The 24,218-nt window shown below is 41.1% G+C and overlaps 1 protein-coding gene across 2 annotated transcripts in view; it reads right to left on the reverse strand.

Moving 5' to 3' along the window:
• Nucleotides 1-1,351: 1,351 nt before the first annotated feature.
• Nucleotides 1,352-24,218, reverse strand: part of LOC119912348 (glucosidase 2 subunit beta-like) — a 119,009-nt gene continuing 96,142 nt past the window's right edge. For both annotated transcript variants that reach the window (XM_038731497.1, XM_038731496.1), the window contains 3 exons: nucleotides 21,044-21,115; nucleotides 6,416-6,515; nucleotides 1,352-2,515 (listed from right to left, as the gene is read on the reverse strand). In XM_038731497.1, coding sequence (XP_038587425.1) covers nucleotides 2,378-2,515; nucleotides 6,416-6,515; nucleotides 21,044-21,115 — 310 coding nt within the window. In that variant the 3' untranslated portion in view covers nucleotides 1,352-2,377. The remainder of the gene's footprint in view (nucleotides 2,516-6,415; nucleotides 6,516-21,043; nucleotides 21,116-24,218) is intronic.

Here is a 24,218-nt window from a genome sequence, read left to right on the forward strand (position 1 = left end):
CGCCAACGCTCAACTGGAGAGACGTTCCATCCCTGCCCCTTCATGTGCAAATGTGTTGAATCGAGGTGTGTAAGTATGTCCTTGTGTGTGCTCAGCGTGTGTTCAGTTTCCCCACAGAACCCTTCCCACAACTCCCTCCTCTTCTTATTTGCAACAACACATCAATGGCTAGCCGGTTCAGAAACCCAGTACAGAAGCTGACTAGCTAGCTATTTTTCCCCTTTCCCAAACAACTGTCCATTTAAACTGCAATCTTCCATCGAAGGTTCCCGCCCACGCTGTGTGGGGTGAAGCACGCAAGTAATTTAACACATGATGATCATTCTGTAAAGTGAGGAGTCGTATGAGACCCGCCAGATTGTTGAATCTGTTCCTTTTTGAAAGCAGATTTCATCCAAGGAAAGGTTCTTTATGAGAAGCCATCACATGGTCACCATATGGCAATGATGCAATAGAAAGTTTTCTCCAGATGCCAGTAATGCAATGCTGTGTTCTGCGATATTAGACTGAGTGCTGCTCTTGACACTGTCTGTGTGATTGGCAGCATTTCCAGCTGTTGGTAGAGTTAGGAGGCTGTGAAGGCTTAGTGTTTTTTTATGTTGACATCAGCTTTGGCATCTGTTGCATATTTGAAACGCTGAAGGAGGAGGAGATTAAGATATCTAGTGATACCGTACTGTTTCCTTGAGATGGGAAATAAAAATGGACCCTTAGAAAAACTGTTTTTGTCTTGCCAGTTCACCTGATCGATTTGAGTGTTTGCTTTCCAGATGCAAGATGAACATGATGATTGCAGAGTGAGTTGTCAGATTATGCTATATTAACACATCTTGTTTCAGACTTTGTGTTATTTGCGAGTTTAGTTCGGAGAGGTTTTTGCAGAGATGCCTTTGTCCTTACTCCAAAAAACAAAGGTGAAAGCAAATAGTTAGATTCGCCATCAAATAGAGAATGTGGAAGGGAGCTGATGCCAGATAAATAAAAAGTAGCAGTCCCTTGGCTACAGGGCCCGAGGCTATTGCATTGCTAGCAGGCAAACAGCCTTCGCTGCCCCAGCAAGGTAGGAATATATCAGGCAGCCTATTGGATACATGACAGCTGATTTAGCTCCCCCTTAATGAGCAGAGGGCTCTGCTGCAGAAACCCCACAATCTGTTACATAACAACATCATAAATGGGATGCACTGTAATAAGCAGACTGCTAACGCTGGCAGAATCTTGTGAAATCAAGAGACGTTATATTCAGTATACTATGCATCCCTGACAACAGTTTAACGTGTGTGAATATTGTTCAAGTGTTGTGAGACTATATATTAATGTAGCCGTAGTGTATAAATTACTACTGTGCAACTGCAGGTTGATACTTTGTTTATTTTAATACTTGAAACACTTTTTAAAATGTTTTGCTGTGTGATTGTTAAGGAAATTATACATTATCAGTTACAACTGTTACAGTAAAAGCACAATAGAGACAAAGAATTAAGGCAACATTATGCAGTAATCTTAAAAATCATTTTTGCGAAGACGTTGGAAGAAGTGAGGATGAGAACAAGAGCGAGCAACCGAGCAAGATACCAGACAAGAGTAAATATCAGCGTGGGCCTTCTTGCTGTCGGACTAGTAAGTAATAACTTATTAGCACATTCTGACATCTGTAAGAGCTCTTGCGTCGGTTGCTGTCCAGCTTTATTGGCTAGCTTGCCACCCAAGTTTCAAGCAACATTACGCTGCTGCCGATGGAGAGCGGCCGAAAGGGTACATTGACGAAGGAAGCTAAGATGAGAAAAAAAAGAGTGACCGAGCAAAGAGGCTGCCTGAAGGTGGCGAGAGCTTTGCGAAATAAAGTCTGCAAGACAGACTGAACTGGCATTATTTCTGTGTACAGAGTTGGACTAGTAAGTAATACTGATATTATATAATATTGAAAAACACAAACATAATAACTTACATAATGTTACTTTAATTAAGGTATAGTGAAGTAGAATCCTTTTATTTGTGCTCATGAAGGAGCAGTTGTTTGATACAGCTGTTACACTGATATTAAACCCTGCAACTGATCTAGTTTCACTTTATTTATTTTAAGGAATATACTCTAGTGTGAGGAATACTTGTGTGAACTAAATCATTCAATAAGTGCTCTATTCACTTATTAACACTTGACACTATAAAGCAGCACTGTAACAATGAATGAAAACTTGAAGTTGTCTAGGAGCAGTGTTACCTACAATCAGATTCTGACCTCAGGAAGACTTGCTTGAAAGTACATGTTCTGACAACACAGATGTCAGAGGGGACCCTCAGGACCCCAGCCTGTCACCACAGGCTAGCATGGGAGGGGGGGCTAAGTTAATCTAGGCTAGGCCAGTAAGGGAAGGGGTCACAGTTCACTGTGTATGCCCCGCTGCTTCAGCACCGGCTGACAGGCCACAGGAGTCTGAAAGTCCATGATGTACTGGCATTTGCTGGGCTCCTTCACCGATCGCAAGGCTGTCTCTGTTCCGCATGTCAGTGTGACCTAGAAAAGCACAAAGAAAGAAAAGTTGAGGTGGTGCAGGGAGAAGAGCCGTTGTTAGCCAGAGTCAAGAGCCATGCCAGTTCTATTTCCCAAAAGGGCCTGATTGAAGACACTGTCCTACCTCTTGTTTCAGTGATTCTTCCAAGGATTTTCAAACTTTTGTGAAAGAATTTGAGATTCACATACAGAATTATGCCCCCAAAGAAATACTAGGGGAGGTTCAAACAGAATCAGGTCTCTTAAATAAATAAATAAAAACAATTGCACTGCACATGAAGAAGTGATGCTTTGACTGTGGGACGCTGTGGCATTACGGGACATCGCTGCTGTCGTCCCCACGTGTGAACAGGACGTGCAAGGATGTGATTACCGCTGTCATGACTTTAATAGGTGACTTTGACGCCCTCTCCGACAGAGTGGAAAGGGAAAAACAACTTATTTTACTTCTGAGGGGGTTTCCATAGCAACCCCTCACATCATACTGCACCCTGGACAGACAATCCCTCTGGCGAACAAAAGCACCTGGAGAAGGAGCGAGATGGGAACTTGACAAGTATTATTGCGCCAAAGTTTCAGGCTGGTGATTTTGGTTTTGTCCCGTTCTTGGACTAAAAATAGTCTTTTGTTGTGTCGCTTGGTGTCTTGTTGCACAGAGACATTAAGTGGGTGTATGCTGCTTGGTGAGACAAAGTGTTTTCTTATGTGTATTATGTGTGATTATTCAATTTTGACTTGCAGGTGCCAGAGCCATACATCAGTGTAGATCAGTGTCAATTATTTAGACTTATGAGATTCTTTCTGTGTAGTATTTCTGTCTTGACACTTCCTTGTTACATGCAGTATGTTAAAGAATGCACTCCATCAATATTACACATGATGACCAGTTTACTCATCATGGTTAGGACTACTCAGCCACTGAAGAAATACAGCTGTTCTTTGCAGGCTCCTGAGGAGCTTTGTCAAAATAACCCGAAGTGATGTCATCAGGGTTATGTGCGTTTCGAGACTACTTTTTGATAACAGAAAGCCTGAGTCACAAGCTGGAAGTGTGGAGTTTGAAAGAAAGTTTACTAGGTTTGAGGGGCTGATGGAAAGGTGCTACTGCATTATGGGAAATGTAGTATCTAGGGATTTTAGAACTTGACCCATTCTAGGCACCCAAAAAAAAACAAGATGTCTTGGCTTCTGCTGCATCAATTTAGTCTTTTCTCTTTTTAGGATGTCTCTCAGAACTCCCCTAACATACATACAGGAGGACTGACAGGATACATACAAGAGTACCTCTTTAAGACATGAAAGTGTTACATGTTAACGTACAAACTTTTAACTTTTCTACACTAAACAAATTACACTTAGATGTAAGATGTTTTGGGTTTTTTTCCCAACCAATAAATGTTGTTTGGAAAAATAATGGAAATTAAATCAAAGGATAAATCTGGGTTATTACAACTTGGATCTTGTTTTTGTAGCTTTGGCCATCTTTTCTACTGGTTATAAAAACATCACGTTCACCAAAAGTAATTGCTGAAATCTGGGAACAAAGCAACAAAGCCAAAAGGGGGCAAGAAACACAATTAAACAGGTTACAAGCCAACAGTTTAGACAATTTATCTGGAGGTAAAACTGAGCCCACATGTCAAAACTGTGTGCACAACTACAGCAGCTATAGTAGGTTGAGTTGCTCTGTAAACTGCGCCTTCATTTTGTCTTCCAACTTTTTCTCTTTTAGTAATGTTACCCCATTGTCAGATTTCGTGAGTACAGTTTTAGTCCAATAGAAATGAAAAGTCTGACCGAAGCAAATAGGAACTTTCCTTTAAACAATGGGCTGCTTTAGATTTAAGTTTCTAAGATTCTAGCTAAACCCGCTGCTCACATGTAACAGTCACAGTCCAGCACCTTGAATTTAATTAATTACTGAAACAGTTGAGTTCACCCTTCCTTACAGACTCTTAAGATACACTGCACGCCGCTTGAATTTGGATTACCTCAATTTCCACCACTGAAACAATACATCACTGGTCCCACTACTCAAGGATACAGAGAGAAGTGTGTTTTACCGCTGAAAGAGAGCGCACTACCCCAAGAAGAGGTTCAGCATTTCAAATATAATGAGCGTCGACTTCTGACGAGACTTCATTTATGCTGACTGCACACGGTTAGGGAGTCGTATCAAAGGAATTCAATTTAGTCTTTTCAAAGGGGGCCGCAGGATGGCATGAGTACATACATTTGCAAATGACATTTATTGGACTCGGATTTGAAGAGGGGGCCAGGCAAAGAAAACAAGATGATTAAACGTGCTGCATTTTTAATTGAGCTAATTCTCAAAAAAAATGTAAATGGGGCTCATAAAAGTGACTGAAAGAGGAGGGACTACTGGCAACATTAACCATAAAACCAATGTAGACTGACAGGGGGGGCAAGTCAGCCTCCATCACTCTGCTTTGAACAAAACATCTTTTTGCCAGGCTGCTGAGTGAGCCATGAGGGCTGAACGTCTTTTTACTGATTAACTGACTAACTCCCCATTGTTGATAACAGAATACGCAGAGTGAGGCGTGCAGAGAGCAGACTGGGCGAGAAGGCTACAAATTGTCCCTAATGAAAGTGGTGAGGGGAGCTTCATTTGGCTTTCAGTTTTCTTTCTATGCAGTCCATGGCCTCTTTGTACAGTTAACTTAAGTTGTATTTATTTGTAAGGTGGATTGTTGAAGTCATTAACAGCAGCTTTGTGTTTTTGTGGTGGGATGTGTTTTCTAAGGAGTGTATCTAAAGAATCTTCTTGGGGAGGGAAGTGTTCACCATCAGGAAGTCTTCACTTTTGTTGATGGTAGCTCAGGAGTATGGCAAAGAAGAAACGACAGGAATTAATGAGTATGAAAACATTATTTCTGTTCAAAAACAGAAACCCGGCGCAGCCGAGTGGTGAGTTTAACATGATTGTTATTGTACTGATGCAATTAGTGCTGTGGAAATGGAACGTGTGAGCCGCTGCTGTAGGCTACAAGTAATTCCACCCCCCCTCAATGTTTGTTTACCCGGCCTTTTGAATACCGGCTTTCATATGAGAAATTACGGTCTCAGCAGAGTTATAGGTAAGTAAAAATACAGGATATACCGTAAATCCTCAAAAATAAAGAAAACAATTCAAATGATGTTTGTGTAGTTTCAAGGACGGTAACTTAACTGAATGAAATACTGGTGAGTGTATGACTGTTGCCATACTGATGAAAATGTGCAATGTACTTTATTTGGTATTTATCAAGATGAAGGGTAAACATGAAGAAAGAACTGAGTTTGCATTATATTAAAACAGTAGTATATCAGAAACCAGGGAGGCTTCTTTCTAAAATATGATATGATATCTCTGTTTTTTTGCAGATGAGGTAAATGAAGGCCTCAGTCACTTTTTCAGAGTTTACAGTATGTTGTTTTGTAATACTGACACTAAGTACTGTACAGCACTGGTGACGTTTTGTGGTGCGAGCGTTCACCGGATTATTTTGTGAAGGTATCTGAAATTTAAATTATTTGCTCACATTTGTGTCCTCAAACAACATAGACCAAAGATAGACAGCATAACTGGTATTTTTTTATTGAACTTTAAAAGAATAAAAAGTCCACAATTGCACTAAAATTCATAGAGCATCTGTATGACATCTTTTATTTAAGGTGGAACTCTAACGAGCCGCGCAAACGACTTCTTTTTGTTCCCTCATTCATTACTGCATCATCCATCCATCTGTGTATTTGACAGTCTGTCAGTGTGTACAAACCATTTGTTCGTCTATTAGTTTATTCATGTCTGCCTCTTTGTGCTCTCATATGCTTCCATTACTGTTAGCGTGTGTGTTTGTATGTATGTATGGTTTTGTGTGAAACACATGTAGTACTTACTGTAGTACTGCGTGAACCTCCTTGCCAGCAGGGTTCTCCATTCTCATACACCATCTGACTGTACTGGTTCTTTGGTGTTTCTGCCCACATCCCCCACTTCCTGAAATAACAAAAAGAAATAAGAAATGATCTGTTTGATTAGTTATAGGTTTGTGTTATATATACAATAATAGGTTGGCTTATTGAAAAACATTTTCTCCCTGCAAAAATAAATAGCTGGCAAGATAGCCAGTCTGGCAGTGTCCTCCTTTGGATCCTGGCACCAGCGCTCTCACGTCCCCTCTACTCTTCAACAATGGAGGGGAAATATTAATTACCATTTTGTCGGAGTTAATTCTGTGTGCAATAACACACAAGGGAAGGAGAAGAGAAAAACACAACGCTAGTGAAGCCCATCTCAAATGAGGTTGTGTCTGCCCAGTGCTAGCTAATTACATTCTCACCAAACATTTGGAAAACCAAAGCAAAGCCGGGTGCCAGTGGACACTGTCCAACACAGCTCGCACTACTGACAGATACCATTTGACTACGCTTTCACCAGCTAACTTCCTCTGATCTTTTTCTGAACTTGAGCAGCTTCTTTGAGGTGGCATCGACTGCAGTAGCGCTAAGTATTGATTTTTGTAAAACATTGTAATCCTGCAGGAGAATCTGTCCTGCTTTTGGTGCATGGTTGAGTCAAGATTTTACTGAAATTGTGTGTTGCTCTGATCTCATGCCCTACAAAAGCTAGCAACTATTTTCTATTTTCTGTCTGCAAAGCCAAATACTCAGAACAGAGAACAAATAAATAAATCAATCTTTTTAACTTTCAGGGAAACATGCGTCGAAAAAGAAACCTGATTGTCTGCAAGCCTTTGTTTTTTTTATATGTCTGTGTGTAAACGGCTTGTCAATGTTCTGTTAATCATTCTGGATAAAGAGCAACAAAAAGCTGTAAATTCAACGTATTGTTCTTTTAATCTGCCTAAGTGCTTTTCTCACCAGTGCCTACCCTGTCACACTTGATCAATGTGCCTACATTGACCTTTCCGCAGGGGATTAAAGCAGCAAAGTCTGCTCAATTCTTTGAGCCCTGCTTTTAGTATTATGAAAGCTAATCTGCTATATTTCATGACTTGTTATGATATTTGTATTGGTTCTGTAATTTATCTCAATAGTATTTTTAACTTTTTATTTCTGTATATTTTTCTAAAGCTCAACAATAAACATAAATAAAAGGTTAATCAATAATTAATGTTGATGTTGCTGTTTCCCAACAAACAGAAGGGAGGCACTGGGAGAGAAAAAACACAACTTATTCTGCTTGGTTATATTAAGTTTAACATACACAGGATTTTTCCCACGTTTCCTTAGCTGCTGTTTTATTCTCATTTGACCTTGATAAGGGCAAACACGGAGTCCTCTTTGATTTCAAAAAGCACTCTCCAGCTTTTACAGATACATGGCTGTCTTCTCCAAGTGTGGCTTTTCTGCCATCCATGATGCGCATGGCTTATTTAAGATGCCTGAACGGGTCAGTCAGAGGTGAATTGCTCACACAAGTGGAAGCCGTCTGGGCCCGAGCGTCTCGCCTTTTTCCTTCCAGCCTGTTTGATTGGGTTTTAGCACTCTGTTAGTACCAGGAGGCCCTCAAATGGATTGCTGTCAGGCCAGCAAGACATGGCAAGCGGAGAAAGTGACAATGCTCCGGCTCCCGCTGCTAGCTGACCGACGATCCTCCTTCTACCTCCCCTTCCCATCCACCCAACCCTTCCCCCATCCCCCTAACTCACGCACACACCTCATTCCCTCTCGCCTCACCTCACCTTTACTCACTTCCTTCCTTAATCTCCATTCTCGCTCTGTCAGCCCTCCTGTGCCCCAGGAGGCAGCGTGGGCCCTGTCAATTAGGTTTAAGTTATCACTAAGATGTGGCCAACACACTGCAGTCATTTGGACTCACAGGCATCACGAAACAGAATCTTACTGACGGATCATTCCATATTCGTAATAATACCTACTTGTATTGGCAGGCGATTATTCTTTCATTTTACAGTTATAACCAGACTAGTGCATAGCTAGCTAATTACACCTCTCAAAAACATCACACTGGACCTTATTCTTTAATTTCATGGCACCAGGGTGCATTACAATATGTTAGTCTGACCCTGTGACTGACAATATAGCACAACCAAATGTGCAAAATGACAACTTAATTTCCTCATCCAATTTATCACAGTTTGGCTTTAAGCTGCAGCCATGGTACACATGATGCTCACTTGCGCTTACAGCAGCGGGCCTCCTTAAAATTATATGGGTTACTGTATGCATTTTCTTCCTTGAAAACATAATGGCTGATCTGTTGCACCTGCGTTCTGCAGCCGAGCTGGAAATCCCATTTGCGTGCCCAACAAAAAGTCTCACACCTAACTGTTAGTATTCAGATCAGACATAAATGTACGCATTTCTGTTTTCAGTCCAACAAAATAGCATGGATGAACTTAACTAAGTATGTAGCTAGATTAACATCGGCAGCGGAGAGTAAATTGCATCTCCAGTAAATCCATTTGCGAACACATCGAGGCAAGGGAGGGGCCACAAATGCAGACTTCCTTTTAATGCTTCATGATGAAAGACATTGTACGCATGCTCCTTTTTAAGGCTTAAAACCTCGGGAATCTTATTTACAGACATCTAGGTTATGATTCATTCTTTGTCTGGCCTCCTCTAATGCCATCAAATGCACCTCCCATCACAGATAAACCTGTAAGAGCAGCATATCTAGTCGGCTAAACCTATTATGCATACATTTACTTTGCATTGCGGGTGAGATAGTGGGCCTCGGGGAACTCAGACATGCCCCCGGCCGTGCGCATTAGGGAGTCAATCTCATTTAATTTTCTCTCTGAATCACTAAAGGTGTGATTTCTATTGACATGCAGAATAGCATATGGAGTTGTGATTTAATTACATCCACTACCCACAAAAATACCATTAAAATTGCAGTTTCAGATCCTTCATAAGCTACGTTTACTGCAAGACTAAATAAAGAACTACAAGAATCATAGAAACACTGTATAATATGTTATCATATATAATATATCCACACTTGGAATTACAGAACATGTCAAATACTTTTTATAACAAAATTAGCCTCAGTTTATTGAATATAATATTGTTTTACTGATTTAAAAAAAATAATTATCTAATCCTCATTAGATCAGCTTTTTTAGCAAAAGCTGATATGCTTCCTTTTCTTCTGAAAATGACTTGAGCTCATATAAGCTCCTCTTAAATTTCTTTAAAACGATGCGGTCGCCAGTGATTCTGTTTTAAACTTGATCGCGGCATTAATCCGTATGCCTCGGGTGATAAATCCCGAAGATCCACGGCTAATCTTGCTCAACACTAAGAGGAGAGTTTACCCCCTCTGATATAACCACAAATCAACCTTTCAGAAGCAATTATCATTTAGACAACTCTACTCTGGTTTAAACCCCCATGGCAGATACTGGGGGTGGGTGGGGGGGTATTTGTGTATGCCTTGATGTGTCTTCTGTGTATGTTTGTGTGTGTTTTGAGACCCCGGGCCTCCACTGGAAAGTATCTGGATGAACAAAACCACAGAGGGAAGTTTTGGTCAGTTTGGTATTTCTGTGGTTTCCTCAAGAAATGCGAATATAATATTTGCACATTTGCCTTCAGTGTCTTTCTTTTGTAGACATTAGAAAGCTGACGTGAACTCCACTGAAGCGTCATCATATCTGCTCTTCACGCACTGCGGCAGGCTGCCTGCATATATTCATGTAGGCATGACATGTTTGCATACATGTCTTCTGCATGTATAGGAATTGTATTTATAGTTTCACAAGCTTCTTGCTTTTACAAAAAAAAAAATAGGAAACTAGTGCTGGATATTTAACTTCAACTGCCAATTCACTGACTGCTTGATTAGGATCTGTGCCGAAAAATGCAAGTGAAGTAAGGGGAAAATCAAGGGCACCTTGACTTGGTAGAAGATGTATTCTACGAAGTCCAGTTGCCCTTGATTTTCACCTTCCTTGGATTTGGTCATTTGAGAATTTAAGACTTTAGATTTTATTCTGTATTGTAAACCCCTTACAGCGGGTTATACCAGTCATTTTAATGCAAAAGACACATTCTGAATTAACTGAATTAGCTTACAAGGCAGCAAGAAAACACATCACAGTGCGCTTTACCTTGAATTTATACCATTTAGTGCTAATTGGAAACTTAAACATGTCAATATTCCTCAATATGAAGTATCAGAATATAGGTTGTTAGGTATAGATGCCAAAATTCAATAATACCCATCAGTTTCTGTCATTAGAGAACGTCTACATCAAGCCAGGTCCTCTAAATACATTAATTTGCAGTCCACAATCAGATGTGCCAACTCAGCATCAGATTACTTGTAAATACTTCTGTAACAACCAACTCCTCGTCCTGAATCATAACCTGTGTTAAGATGGTGTACAGTCTGTGCTTATTACCGTCACCTTCCCACTGTAGCACCTATTCATTAGCTGCCACTGGAATGAATTATACCTCACAGCTACGCTTTTCACCGCTTTAACAAGGGGTCTGGAGCAGCAAGTTAGTCCCCTCACTGTGCTGTTAATGTGCTAATCATTTACAGCATGAGACGCAGCATTGCACTGGCAGGTAGAGAGAGCAATTTGGGAGCTCCTGGTTAATTTGGATTCAGTAAAGCAGTGCTACAAAAAAAAAGGGGCCCCGCTCTCATAGCCAAGCAGAGGCAAGCGTTGCTAACCTCTGCCACTCGTAAGGTCACCAATCAGAGAGAGCCGTTTTGAGATGAGCCCAGACACTGTCATTACTGTGCCAGTCACTGATGCTCCTCTCACCCTCCTACCACCCATTGTGCCCAGCACCTTAATAAATAATTCATACGCATAGGAACATGTGAAGGGCACATTGCTCAGTCAGGGCTTTGCACATGGCTTCCACTTCATTTCATATGACTGATACATAAAGGGCAGTGATACATCCTTTTTCTTTGCCAGCAGGGTTCTCTCTATTGTGGGGTACAGAACAGGATTTAAATATAGTATTGTACATAATAGTGCATGCGGGGATATAAATAAGTCTTCAACAGGTCAACTGGTGAAATTGCAGGCAGCATCCTGGACGCTTCCTGCAACCATGTTGGCCTTTCTCATGTATAGCGCGCTGACCCACATAATTACTCTAAATCAGTGAGTAACATCCATGGCACATTTTGTTTTGCATTCGCTGCATAAACAGAACACCGAGGCCATTTTATGTGCCATTATGAAATAAACTCAGGGTGCATTTTTCATCAACACCTCCTGACAGATATGAATCAGGGCTGATGTCAAACCCAAATCAGTATTCTGTTAACAGCTCAGTTGTGCCTCATTAACGACTGGGCTAGATGTTGCCATGGCTACCCAGCAGAAAGGCCATCAGGGGTTCACAGTGTCAGCTCCCCCTCCCCTCCTCGCCCTCCACTCCCTACCACTTTAACCCTCTCCTCAGACACATAAGAGTCTTTACCCTTTCGTCTTGATTGCCAGATAAAGTGTGGGCCGTGAGGTTCAGGGACCATATAACAAACACATTAGGAACGTTACATTTCCTATATAAGCGAGTGTGTTATATAAATTAATTCCTGTTTCTGCCTGGCTGTCAGGGGCTGCACTAGTATACCGTGGCATGCTCCTCTTGAGCGCTGGGCATTAAGCGGCTACCATGTTCCCCAGGTAAAGAGGGCCCCTCTCGTCACTAATGGCACTTCAGCGAATGACCTTGACAGCTTGAAAATGAGCGCATTAAGTGGAACACTTAAATGTATAATTATGCACTTGTTCCAGTGTAACTGTAACTACTCTGTAGGTAAAATCATTACGACTTAGATAAGATGAAAATAATAAAATAAATCCCTTTTTCTAAAATGCCTATCTAAATAATTAAGAGCTGGTTTTTGATATGGGCACATGAAAGGGAGCATCACTCCACTCATTAAGTGAGCACATTCAGAAAAACCGCAAAGCAGTAAAGCAACAAAAACAGCCATTAGTCATTTTACGACAAGATGTATGCATGAAAATGTGATGTATAAAACGCATCAATCGAACACAAGCAATATGTTAAATTCTCATGGACTGCTTGTACTATGAAAACTCACCTAAGTATAAAAATATACAAATATGTATCAATGTACTTTTGTTTTTTCAGTCATTTTCAAAAAGAAAACACAGATGAAGTTTTTATTCATTATATTATCAAATAGTTAGTAGGAAGACTGTTATACATTTGTCACGCATACAGCTACTGTATAAACCTCATTGCAAATCACACTGACATTTGTAACTAAATAGTGTTAGAATTTAACCCTAGACAGGGGGAAAAACTATGTAATATAGTTGTTTATCTAATAATTCTATTTTTAGTCGCATATAACAAACACCATTTTCCATAAGCCCCAGACCGCCATGGGTTAAATGTCCACCAGCACGTGAGCATGAGGCAATCCAAGTAAAAAGAAATCATGAATATGGAAGAAACCAAGTTATGATGGCGTTAGCATGCATGCTGCCACGCCCATACCTTCATTGTTGAGCCCTGAAGTCTTTTTGCATGCTAAACTGTTTTTTTTTTACTTTCTAAAGATCATAAAGGTTCCAACTTTAACATGAATTGCTGTAATAGGTGCTTATTTATTAGAATATGGATGGGTTTGCCGTCAGGTCTCTATATAGCCTCACCCACTTGGCACTTAAGATGTTCATTACTATGATGATTCACTATGTAAAATACCCGTCACCTTTATGTTTCTGCCTTCCTTCCTTCAGCTTGACAATTTACGTTGCATGCAGTTAATTAGCATGTGCAGTGATCACCATCTTGCAATATCAACATTCATCCAACACTGTTTGCTGACTCACAAGTCACACACCAATTAGCAAAAGCTGAAATGTATTGTCAAATAGCACCATTGTCAAAATGCCAGAAAATATTCTGTTTGTATTTTTCGCATATAACCCCTAACCGAGGCTATTTTGTCAAGGGGTGCTGAAGTGTGTCATTCCCTGATTCAGCCTCACGTTGTTGTTCTGTTTTTTTTGTGCTCATTTGTAACCTGCCTGTGTTCGAGGAGTTTCACAGTAATAATCTTAACAGCTCCCTCGCGATTGCTGTGCAATAAAATGGCCACCTATCGAGATAATTAGCTACAGTACTTTTCTCCTATTTATACATGCGCAGCCGCTGCAGAAAACTGCAAGTGAACAGTGATTAATCCTAAATGGGGAAGGGACGTGATATATTTTCAATACGACTTCGATCCTTTTAACACTCTTTTTAAAAAGACGCTGGGCATTTCAGCTGCCCTCATGAGAAATTGACTGTTGTTGATCAAATGAGCACATTTCCATATTACCATGGCCACAGTGGAGTCTCTACTTTCGTGGGCCAATACATTTGCTCAGCTGTATCATTCGTGCTACGGCCCCTCAAAGGACTTTGAAAGCCTGGAGGCATTCACATGGCTGCACCGCTTTCTCGCAGCACCTAGGGATTTTTTTTCTGTTACATTGTGAAGATCTTTTATTTAGCGCGCTACCAGAACTGCATAGTGGCAAAACCATGTAGGGTCACCAGCGCTTGTTTTAAAGTGAGCTTGGCAGTAGGTGTGGGAAACAATGATATGCTATGTATGTACTGTAGCTCACAGAAGAAGGCAGATCTGTAAACATGTGTATGTCTACAGTATACTGCTACAAACAGCCAACCGATTTGGATTTTCCACGGTGGCCAGCACATCCCACTCTCTCTGGGGTTGCTCCGCGCTGTCATTTCAGCTGCCTGGCTCCTTCGCAGTGGGCATACACAGTCATTCAATGTGGTTTCAATGTTGCTAGGCTACCTCACTTCTCCACTGTTTGAAACTCTACTGTTCAATAAAGCAGTTCAAGGGAGACCTGTGGGTTTGAATGATGAGCGATATGAACCTGCAGGAGTAACTGACAACGCTAATAGCCTTTTTTTTTTCTGGGTTTCACAATACCATTTTTCTTTTATCCCTTGACTCGGTAACACATCTGTGCCTACCTCTACAGCCCATGCATCTGCCTCAGTCATAATATTCACACATCAGAACATTTATATCCTTCCCCCGGTTATATTTTCCTGTTTTGACAGTGTACAATCTGAGTCATAACCGTAGCGGTGAAAATCTTGCCTTTGTAGTCTTCCACTGTTCTTTTATGGTTTGTTTATTCATATCCGCCCAGCAGTGTCTAGGAGTTATTATTATTCCTGTTTTGTCTATCCTGTTTTCAGCTTTGGATGTTGGGCGTATTCCAAGCTTGGCCTGTCAAACACAGTGTGTTTCCAAGGTTGAAGGGTGAACAAGCGAGCTGCTCGCCGGGCCCCGCACAATTTCAGCACTGCCCTTTTTCCTCTCTCCTCAGGTGCTCCCGATGATAATGGGCGCAGAGCAGTTTGACCCCCAGCACAATAGAAGGCCTAGCTCCTTGAACTTTGCAGGGCGACATGCGCTGACCCGGTGACCCCGACTGCGTGGCCACCTGATTTCCCTTGAGTCCCAAAACAAAAACTCATTGAATGACCTCTCAACTGATCCCTTCCTCCTCCACAGCTACATTTAAATCATTCCACCCTTCTCCGTATAGAGGCAAATGTGCTTCATCTTAGCAGGGAGATGCTATGATTTTTATCTACATATTTCTTCTTGATTGGCCTTTATGAGAGCCTACATTTAAACATTTCTGTTATATATTTGGCTTAATATAGAGAATGAGGGTCCCGGCTGTTCTATATAATTGCAGCTGGAGCTATTTTCATGTGTTTATCCTAAGCTAACTCTAAAAGGGCCCACATAAATATTTCAAATGAACTTCTGCTCATGGTGAAAAGGTTATTATGGCCAGACGCCGCTGTGAGGGCATACTTTAAACAGTTGTTTTTTGTAGTTGTTGTGGTTGTTTACACAAAATGGCTTGAACACTAAGCTAATTACTGGACGCTGACAATGTACTTCCTAGGGGACTTCTCAAAACTTAAGTGGATCAGACTGATCGTGCGCTGTGCTGCCGCATGTATTTAAGCCATTAGAGCCATTTGAAAGAAATTAAGATATATATCAGGTGCTCACAGCTAACTGGAAGAAATGGCTACCTGTGTTATACACTTGATTGTATCGCTTCAGTATGAATCTGTTTTTTTGTTTGTAGTTGAGTGCACACTCAATCAGAATTTTAAACTACATTTTACTTTGTTCTGTCCTTTACAGTGTCGTTGCACTCAATTATGTCCCTGTGGTTTTACATTATGGAGCGGATGTTTCATTTTAATATTTGACAACAAGAAAGGCTGTCACACATTGCTTTTCTCTGTTCACTCTGACAGCACACACACAAGTCTCGCTGATGTCCGCCAGAGATCGTACACCCGCATTATATTTATAGCAGAGAAATAGCAGCCTGTGTGCAGCTAGTCCTTATAATTATATTCCAATCAAATCTGATGTTCATATATACATTTAGCTCATGGATAGTGACGCTGCTAAATAATGATGCCTGTCCATCGCATTGTATGGTGCACATCAGGGTAATAACATGTGTCAGCTGGTTAATTTGCCTAATCTTTCCCTGCTCGGGGGATAGTACTTTCCGAAAGTCCCGGTACTTTTGGGGGGAGTAGTGGAATAATGCCTGTGCATCCCTTTGTACGGCGTATAGGCCTACATCAGCTGGTTAATATAATGTTCGCAGGTCTTTAGACCACAGGGGAAACGGGCTGAAGGAACCTTTTAGTTCCTTGAAAAGAGATCCAGGTACTTTTGGCTAAAGCCTAGTTCACACTACATGATTTTAAGCCTGATTTGCCAGTCAGTGAGCTCGGCAACCGTCAGGCTGTAATCGGGGGTAAAATAGCAATTGATTGCCGGCCACCAGTCCTCGACAAATTTCTGACACATCCCAGACACCAGCCAGATATCTAGCATGCCAACAATCTGGAAGAGTCGGCCGACTCGACATCCACATCCAGCCAATGAGAACAGTCAGCTGGCAACATTTCACGTGTGTTTTCTTGACAAAACGTGATTTGGAGACCAGCATCGGGTGATACAACCGCCGTCAGCTCGTGTAGTGTGTGACCCCCTGTCACTGATCAGTCACATACGCTACGTTCAGACTGCAGGCCTTAATGCTCAATTCCGATTTTTTTGCCAGATCTGACTTTTTTTGTTTGACAGTTCATATTATAGTTTAAGTGTGGCCCAAATCAGACTACAGTGTGAACTGTCTGTGGCCTGAAAGTGACCCTCATTCGCAGAAGAATAACACGATGTCACACGCAGCAGCATTTTTGTGGAGGTTTTTTGTTCAGCGCGGCTCCGTCTACTGCAGAACAGCTGTTCTACAGTGACGTCAAAGTCGCATCAAATGCGACCTGAGTGTCCACACTGATTTGGACCACACTGTCATAAAAAGATCAGATCTGAGTCACATATGGGCAAAAAAAATCAGATTTGTGTCACATTGGCCTGCAGCCTGAACGCAGCCATAGTGTGAACGCCACAGCGACTTCAAGACTCCCATCACAAGATGGCAAGTTGTGTAGTGTGAACAGCACAGCCATCAGCTGATGCTGAAAGTCGTGTAGTCTGTACAAGCCTTAATGGGCTGAAGGAACCTTTTAGTTCCTGGAAAGTATATCTTGGGACTAAAAGTACTTTTAGTCCCAAGATACTGTTACGTGAGAAGGTGAGAAGATCAACACCACTCTGGCCCTAGGAAGTATAGAGCTAGGGCCAGGAGGTGGTTAACTTAGATTAGCATGAAGACTGGAAGTCACTGCTCCCCGCCCAGAAAACAGTGTGGCACATAACTCCTCGTAAAACCACAAACTGTTGTTTTTATACTTCAGTTTTTGTACAGATTAAACAAACAAGATAAAACATGATGATTAGAGAGCTTTAGAGGTGGATTATTTTATCCACAGCCAGGGTAGCTGGTAGCTGTTTCCTCCTGTTTTTAATCTTAATGCTAAGCTAACGGCATTGGTTCCAGCTTTGTACTTAAACCACACACATTAGCACTCAAGGCAACATACATATGCAAAGAAGCTAAGAAAGTTGTTGTCTGAACTGTCTGTACAGTAGTTGTAAACTTCAACATTGTGTAATTCAGCAAAGGGTAAGGTAAAAGAAAAAAAAAAAAAGATATGTCAAACACAACAAAACTGCAAATGCAAACAGCAACAGTGGTCTCAAGAACCGTGTCCGAAAGACACTTAAAGGAATATTTGCTTTAAAACACCACAAGTTGAATTGAAACCTGTGGCAGTCTCCAAAAACAACGAGTATTATGAGCTTCAACAGATCATTATTTACTATCACTATAAGAACACACACTTCTGTTGTGATATTGTAGAGGAAGCACATCAATACCACGGAGGCTTGTGGGAAATCAATGTGACATGCTGGTGACAAAAGGGTGATCAATGTTCAGTTTGTATGTAGAGTATGCATTGTGTGTGTGTGTCCTTTCTTCCTCAAAGTGTAAAGTCAATGCCTTCATATTATGTAAGTGGATGTATTCAAGGTGGTAACAAACAGCACATACCCTGTATGCTACTGCGCATCATCATGTATTTGTTTATCTTTTCAGGTGGACTAAACCATGTGTTTGCTATCCTGTGATTGTACCCACTGTGTTCCCCCTGGGTAGGGGTGGGCAGAGAGGACATTATGAAGATGGACGATGCTGTCACAGTGGGATGGTGTTTGTCGCAATGCAAGCATTTTCTTCTACTCTATTATCATTATCGTGGCTGATGTTATTGTTACAATAGCCATTTCAGGAAGCGGTTGAGCTGCTGAGACCGAAAGGCAGAAAAGCTAAATGGAAAACGGAGACATTGGAATTCAGGAGGTGAATGGGAGTTGTATAATATCTACATATACTGATAATTGGGAGCATATAGTATGACTTGCTGTGCCTTATGAAATCTTTATGGCTGCGTGTGTGGCCGCAGTCTAAGAGCAAGCAGCTACAAAAGAAAAGTGTTTCCAGGCTGATTTATTGTTCCTTAAGAACATTTGTAAAGTTAATGGTCTAACACCAACTATACTGCAGAACCAAGCAGGAAGAAAGGTTAGGGCTCAGGGAACAATTTTAACTTTTATGAGCCTTGACACACTTCACAAACCGAGCGTTGGGCATGAGCGGTAATCAAAATTCAGCAGCAACACCCTCCATTTAATACAGCAGAAACATAACATAACTAATCCAAATCAGTCGACATGGTGTAAGCAAGTATTAGATAGACATCGCCAAAGTGGTCACAGTTCCCGCTTCACACTTTCATTGACAGGCCACACACACGTTGCGTTGCGCCGTTTGTCCTTTTCTCTCCCCTTCTCACATGGTTGTCCTTTAGGAAGCTAGAGCAGGTGTGATAAATGCTGCCGTTTAAATCAAAGCACTCCCCTCTCCCCCTTCACCCCCTCTGGGGAGAAGGAGGATGCCTCCATGCAGATTGATATCAGGAGGCCCAGCCATATCCTGCGAGGGCTGACTGATGGTCTGTCTGGATAAAAAAATGAACTTTATTCCCAGCGTGAGAGCTACGATTCATGTACCTCCCCCTCCTTCCCCAAAACCATTCCACATATACCTTCACTACACACTCTGTGTAGTCCATCATATAGTGCTGCACCACCTGCCTACAACCAGAAAATACCAATAAGGTGTTTGTGTTTGCATCTGATAAAACAAGCAATATCAAACTAGCATTATTTTCCCATTAACTTAAATCAAACATGCTTCTCAATTTTCTGAGGAAGGCTCCACAATATTTTCTGCTGCATTCAGTAACATCAGTCCTATGTAAAGCAATTTATGTGGAAAACATAAATATGTTATATATCTGAAATCATTCCCTCGAGTTCTGTTTGGCAGCGATTTTTGTTCCAAATGGGGTGCCCAACACACATGAGTTGGAAACGTGTTTGACCACTGGTTCTGTTTGGTCCTTCTGCCCTTCCATACCATCATGAGTGACAGGCAGGCAGAAGCGTTGGGGTCACATTACTCACAGTTAGCATTCTGTTCTTCCTCTTTCCTGCGCTAAAAACATGGTGAAGCATTGCACTTTCCGCTCCAAAAGTGAGTGGGTAGTGTGGGAGGTGGCGGTGCAAAAAGAACACAGTCGTGCTTCAGATTCCAATTAATGTGCCATCTGAAAGCAAAACTACATGTGCAAAAAGGGATAATTGTTAATAAATTATCATTAACGCCTCACTTCAACAGACAAAAGAAGACAGGTCAAGCCTAATGGAATCACATCTCAAAGGAGACTAAATGTTGTGACACTTTGTCGCAAATTTTCCGTGGTCATTTATGCCTTTATATTGTCTGTTCGCAAAACAAATCATTAGCCTGTGTGCCCGCTACAAGCAAAGCAGCACTGCAATTGAGTCCTCCTCTTGGGGGAGGAGTTGTAGTGAATCATAAAAGCCTTTTTCCCCAGAGAGGTGTCAATGTCGATGGAATAGCGTTTCCATAATTGCACCCTATAAAAGTGTTGGATCACTGACGGTTAAGGCTAATGAGAGAGTGGAAAAAGGCCAGTGAGGCGACATCCCGTAATTATCACCTCAATTCAAAATTTCAAAGAAAAGAAAAAGTAGAAAACAAGGAAAACATCAGTATGATGTTTACGTTTTTTTGACAGAGATGTTACAATTAAGTTGGAAAAGGTGGCTTGATGCGATTATGGAAGCACAACACGTCAGGCGAAAAATATTTGACCAAGAAAGTTACTGTTCTAATCCTTTAGAGGAACATGTCTTGTGGCATCTAAAGGTCCGTTTCTATGGGGATTGAGTGGCATCTTTCATAGCACATAAGCATTTTGATACACAGCGATGTCAAGCAGTTGACACAGCCAATCCCTGGGGGTTGGTAAAAGGCCAGAACATAATTCTTCAGATGAAATTGGATCCCTTCGAAACTAAGGAAATACAATCCCAGCAGCATATGAAACTCGGTCCCTTGATCAAAAGGCATTAAACCTATAATAGAGATCTGTTAGTGACTGATTAAAGGTCATATGAAGCCTAACAGAGATTGAATAATAATAAAAAAATAAAAATCAATACAGCAAATATTGGTCTTAGAGTAACTTCATATGAGGACTGTAACGGTGATTAAAGAGCTTTCATAGGAGTGCAGTTGTGGGATTCGTTTCAGGTCCATTAAAAAAATGAAAAATGTAAATTTATCTAATTGGAATAGGTAAGAAAAATTTTACTTTTCTGACATTTATTGCATGATGAGAGACCAAGGACAACAAAATGTATGTTGGATTCCTAAAGATGTTTTAGTATAAACCTTTACCTTTTTTTGTGGCTTGATATTAGATGTGTTCTGCTATAGACCTTCACATCACACGTTGTACTCACAATGCTCTAAAGCTTTTTGGAAAAAGTGCCCCTCAATTTGCAAATGTAAAATTTAATATTGCCACAGCCCCTGTCATGCCCTGGCTGGACACTGTTTGGGATTTGAACTGTGGTGCCAAAGTGGGGGTGATTGAGGTACTTACCCTAATGAGACCTCTGTTCCTGCAGTGCTCTTTTGTGTGACTTGATTGAATGGACACAGGGTATAAGTATACCTGCAGAGGGGAAAAGAAAACATAATGTCATCATTGAGAATACTGCTCCACAAGGTTTAAAGATAAGGTATTTCAGAAGCATTTCTTGTTATATTTGTTGAAATTCTCTTTCCATCCCGACAGCAATCAATAAGTCAAATGCTCTGAAAAGGATTTCGACCAAATTAAATGATTGGCTGGCCTACCTGACGGTTTTGTGGCAATGGCTTTGGAGGGAGTCTCTTCCTAGTTTCTCAAATGTAACACTGTCGAGTTTACTTTTCAATTGTAAAATGTCAAACTCAGTACATATCTTGGTTACAACTCTTCAATAACCAAAAGGGATCCTTTAACAAAAATGCTACGTAATGTATTTATACTTAAGCTGTCCTACATAATATTTTTATATTAACAATGGATCAAATACATGGTCATTTGTAATGTGAAATATGTTGCTAGTAGTGACAAACCCACAAAGTAATCTATCAGATCTGAGGAGCTCCTTAGAGTCTTTCAGCTCATTGTTTTGATTTTACGGCCTGCACCTTAACAGTTTTTTTTTTTATTATTAAAGGCAAGCCAAAAGAGCTATGTATTTCTCTTAGGAGTTGGCGAAGACACAAACTGAACTAAAGGATAGTGAACATTGGACTTATATTTGACAGGAGGCAAATGAATGCTAATGTTTCTACATACCTGGATGAGAAAATAAACAACTTGCTAATGCATTACGCAACACACGATATGATATGACATAGACCCAATTGGCCAACAAAATCAGTTAATACAGTCTCACAGTAACTCTGAGATATCAGTATCAGTCTCAAAAGAAAACAAAACTTACACTGCAGACAGGCAAAATATAGTGAACACTGTAAAAGTCAAGTATCAAAGCAGTGTTTAACTAAGCAGAATGACTGATCAGTGAGACTGTCCAGGCTCAGTGGCTACCTACTGGGACAGAAGATCGACAAGGAGCTACCAGTTACCCGGCCACCCACAGCTCTTCCACTAAGGCAAAGAAGAGTCTAAAGGAGTTAGCAATTAGCAGAAACCATCACTAATGCACTTGCTGGGGATAGAGCTGGAGAGTAGAGGCACGATTACTAGCTCTAGTAACAAACTGATCAAAGACTTTGATGGTGAATCCTACAGAGGCAAAGGCAGCCGGGCTTTTTTCCTTGACATTTGAACCGTTACCCTGACTGTTATAAAAGAGCAGAGGATGCCCACAAGGAGAGAGAAAGAGAAAAAAAGACAAAGAGAGAGAGAAAGTGCGTGGTGGAAGGAAAAAAAGAGGGGAGGGGGATCAAAAGCTTTATGAGAGAAAAGCAAGATGAAAGAAAAGAAAATGATGAACATCAGAGAAAAGCGGACTTTGGGAGCGAGGTAAGTGATGTCGACTTCTTTTGCTCATGCGCTTGTTTGCGGATTGTATTAAATGCTTCTCATCTCAGAGGCTTTCATTTAGGCATTTATCCTTTCATGTCTACTGTATGTTTCAACAGGGGTGCCCCTTCCCCATCTGCCAGATATGAGGGAAAATAACAGAAGCATCTCTTTTGACTGCGGAGTACAGCTCGGAGTAAAATTAAATGTCTCACCATGACTACGCCTATTGGGAATCCATTACCTCTCCAAGAAATTTGACACTGTGCAACAAGGTTCCTATTGGGATTTTTTCTTATGTATTTGTAATCTATTAGTTTATTCTCAGCAGAAAGGTCAAACAGGCACATTCTCTCAGGTTGACATTTAAGTTTTCTTTGAGAAATGTCTCAACAACTCTTTGGTAAAGACATTCATGGTGCCCAGAAGATGAGTGCTACTGACTTTGGTGATCCCCTGACACCCCTCTGATGCCACCATAAGCCTGAAATTTGTGGTTTTGAGAGAAATGTCTTAACGACTATTGGCTGGATTGCCATGACATCTGGTATGAACATTCTTGTTCCCCTAAATATAAAATGTAGTACCCTTGGTGATCCCCTGACTTTTCATCTAGCACTCTCATCAGGTCAAATTTCAGTACTTTGGTTTAAGACAAAAAAAACATGGTAAACATTAGCATGTTAGCAGTGTCACTGTGAGCATGCTGCTATGCTGGCATAATGATTTAGCTAAAAGCAACACTGCACACAAGTACAGCTTCAAGGAGCTGCTAGCATGGCTGTCGACTCAAGGTCTTCTTCATGTCTTCAGGGTACAAGAAGAGCCAAGAATTAGTTAAAGGTTTCTTCACAGCTGGCCTTGACCTTATCAAGGACACTCAACACCCTCAGTCAGCTACAACAAAATTTGACAACAACCAAGCCTGAAGGAGCAATGGAGACCTTACATAACTGCTGCATGTATGGTACTTGAAACAGAAATTGAAACTTATTAGGGCTGTAGTGGTCCGAAATTTTAAGATGTACAACAATTTCAACCTGAACCTTTAAAAGTGCAATCAAATGCCAAATAAAACAAGGCGATGTGTGCCAAATAGCCTCCCAAACTAAATAAATGAATAATAAAATATATCAGAATTCTCTCTTGACACCGGCTTTATTGTTCCTTATACAAGCCACTAGATTCATTTAGTTTGTAAAGCAGGTGTTACAGCAACAACAAACATCCTCATATGAGCCCAGAAACAGATGGCACCTGATAGACAGAGGTATAGCGAGCAGAGGAAGGGGGAAAGGAAAAGAGAAAAAAAGCAATCAAATGAGTCTCATAAGGGAGTACCCCTGCATGTCTGTACCGCTCTTCCCCCTCTCTATCACCCTCTCTCATACCCTCAAGGCAAAGCCATCCATCCCTGCCCACTTTTGCTGACAAGCCAGCAGTGCACAAAAAAATATAAAAAAAATAGCTAGGCTATTTGTGTGCAGGGGCACTGCGATCTGACCTTGGATGCCCGCCTCCATGTGGCAGCTTGTGAGAAAACAAAAACAGGCAAGGCAACACAGAAAATGTGTCGCTGGGTAAAAAAAATTTAAAAAGTTAGTAGAGATTAGAAATGCCGAGTCCGACATGCAGACGGAGGTGCAGGTTGATTAGCTGTCTGTCTCCAAGACAGACACTTCACATTCTGCCAACTGTGTTACATAAATAGGACACAGCAGAAAGGTCAAACAGG

Source organism: Micropterus salmoides, unplaced genomic scaffold (genome assembly GCF_014851395.1).
Source record: "Micropterus salmoides isolate LMB-PRFRI ecotype aquatic unplaced genomic scaffold, ASM1485139v1 Ms_hic_scaffold_2, whole genome shotgun sequence".
NCBI classification, from domain to species: Eukaryota; Metazoa; Chordata; class Actinopteri; order Centrarchiformes; family Centrarchidae; genus Micropterus; species Micropterus salmoides.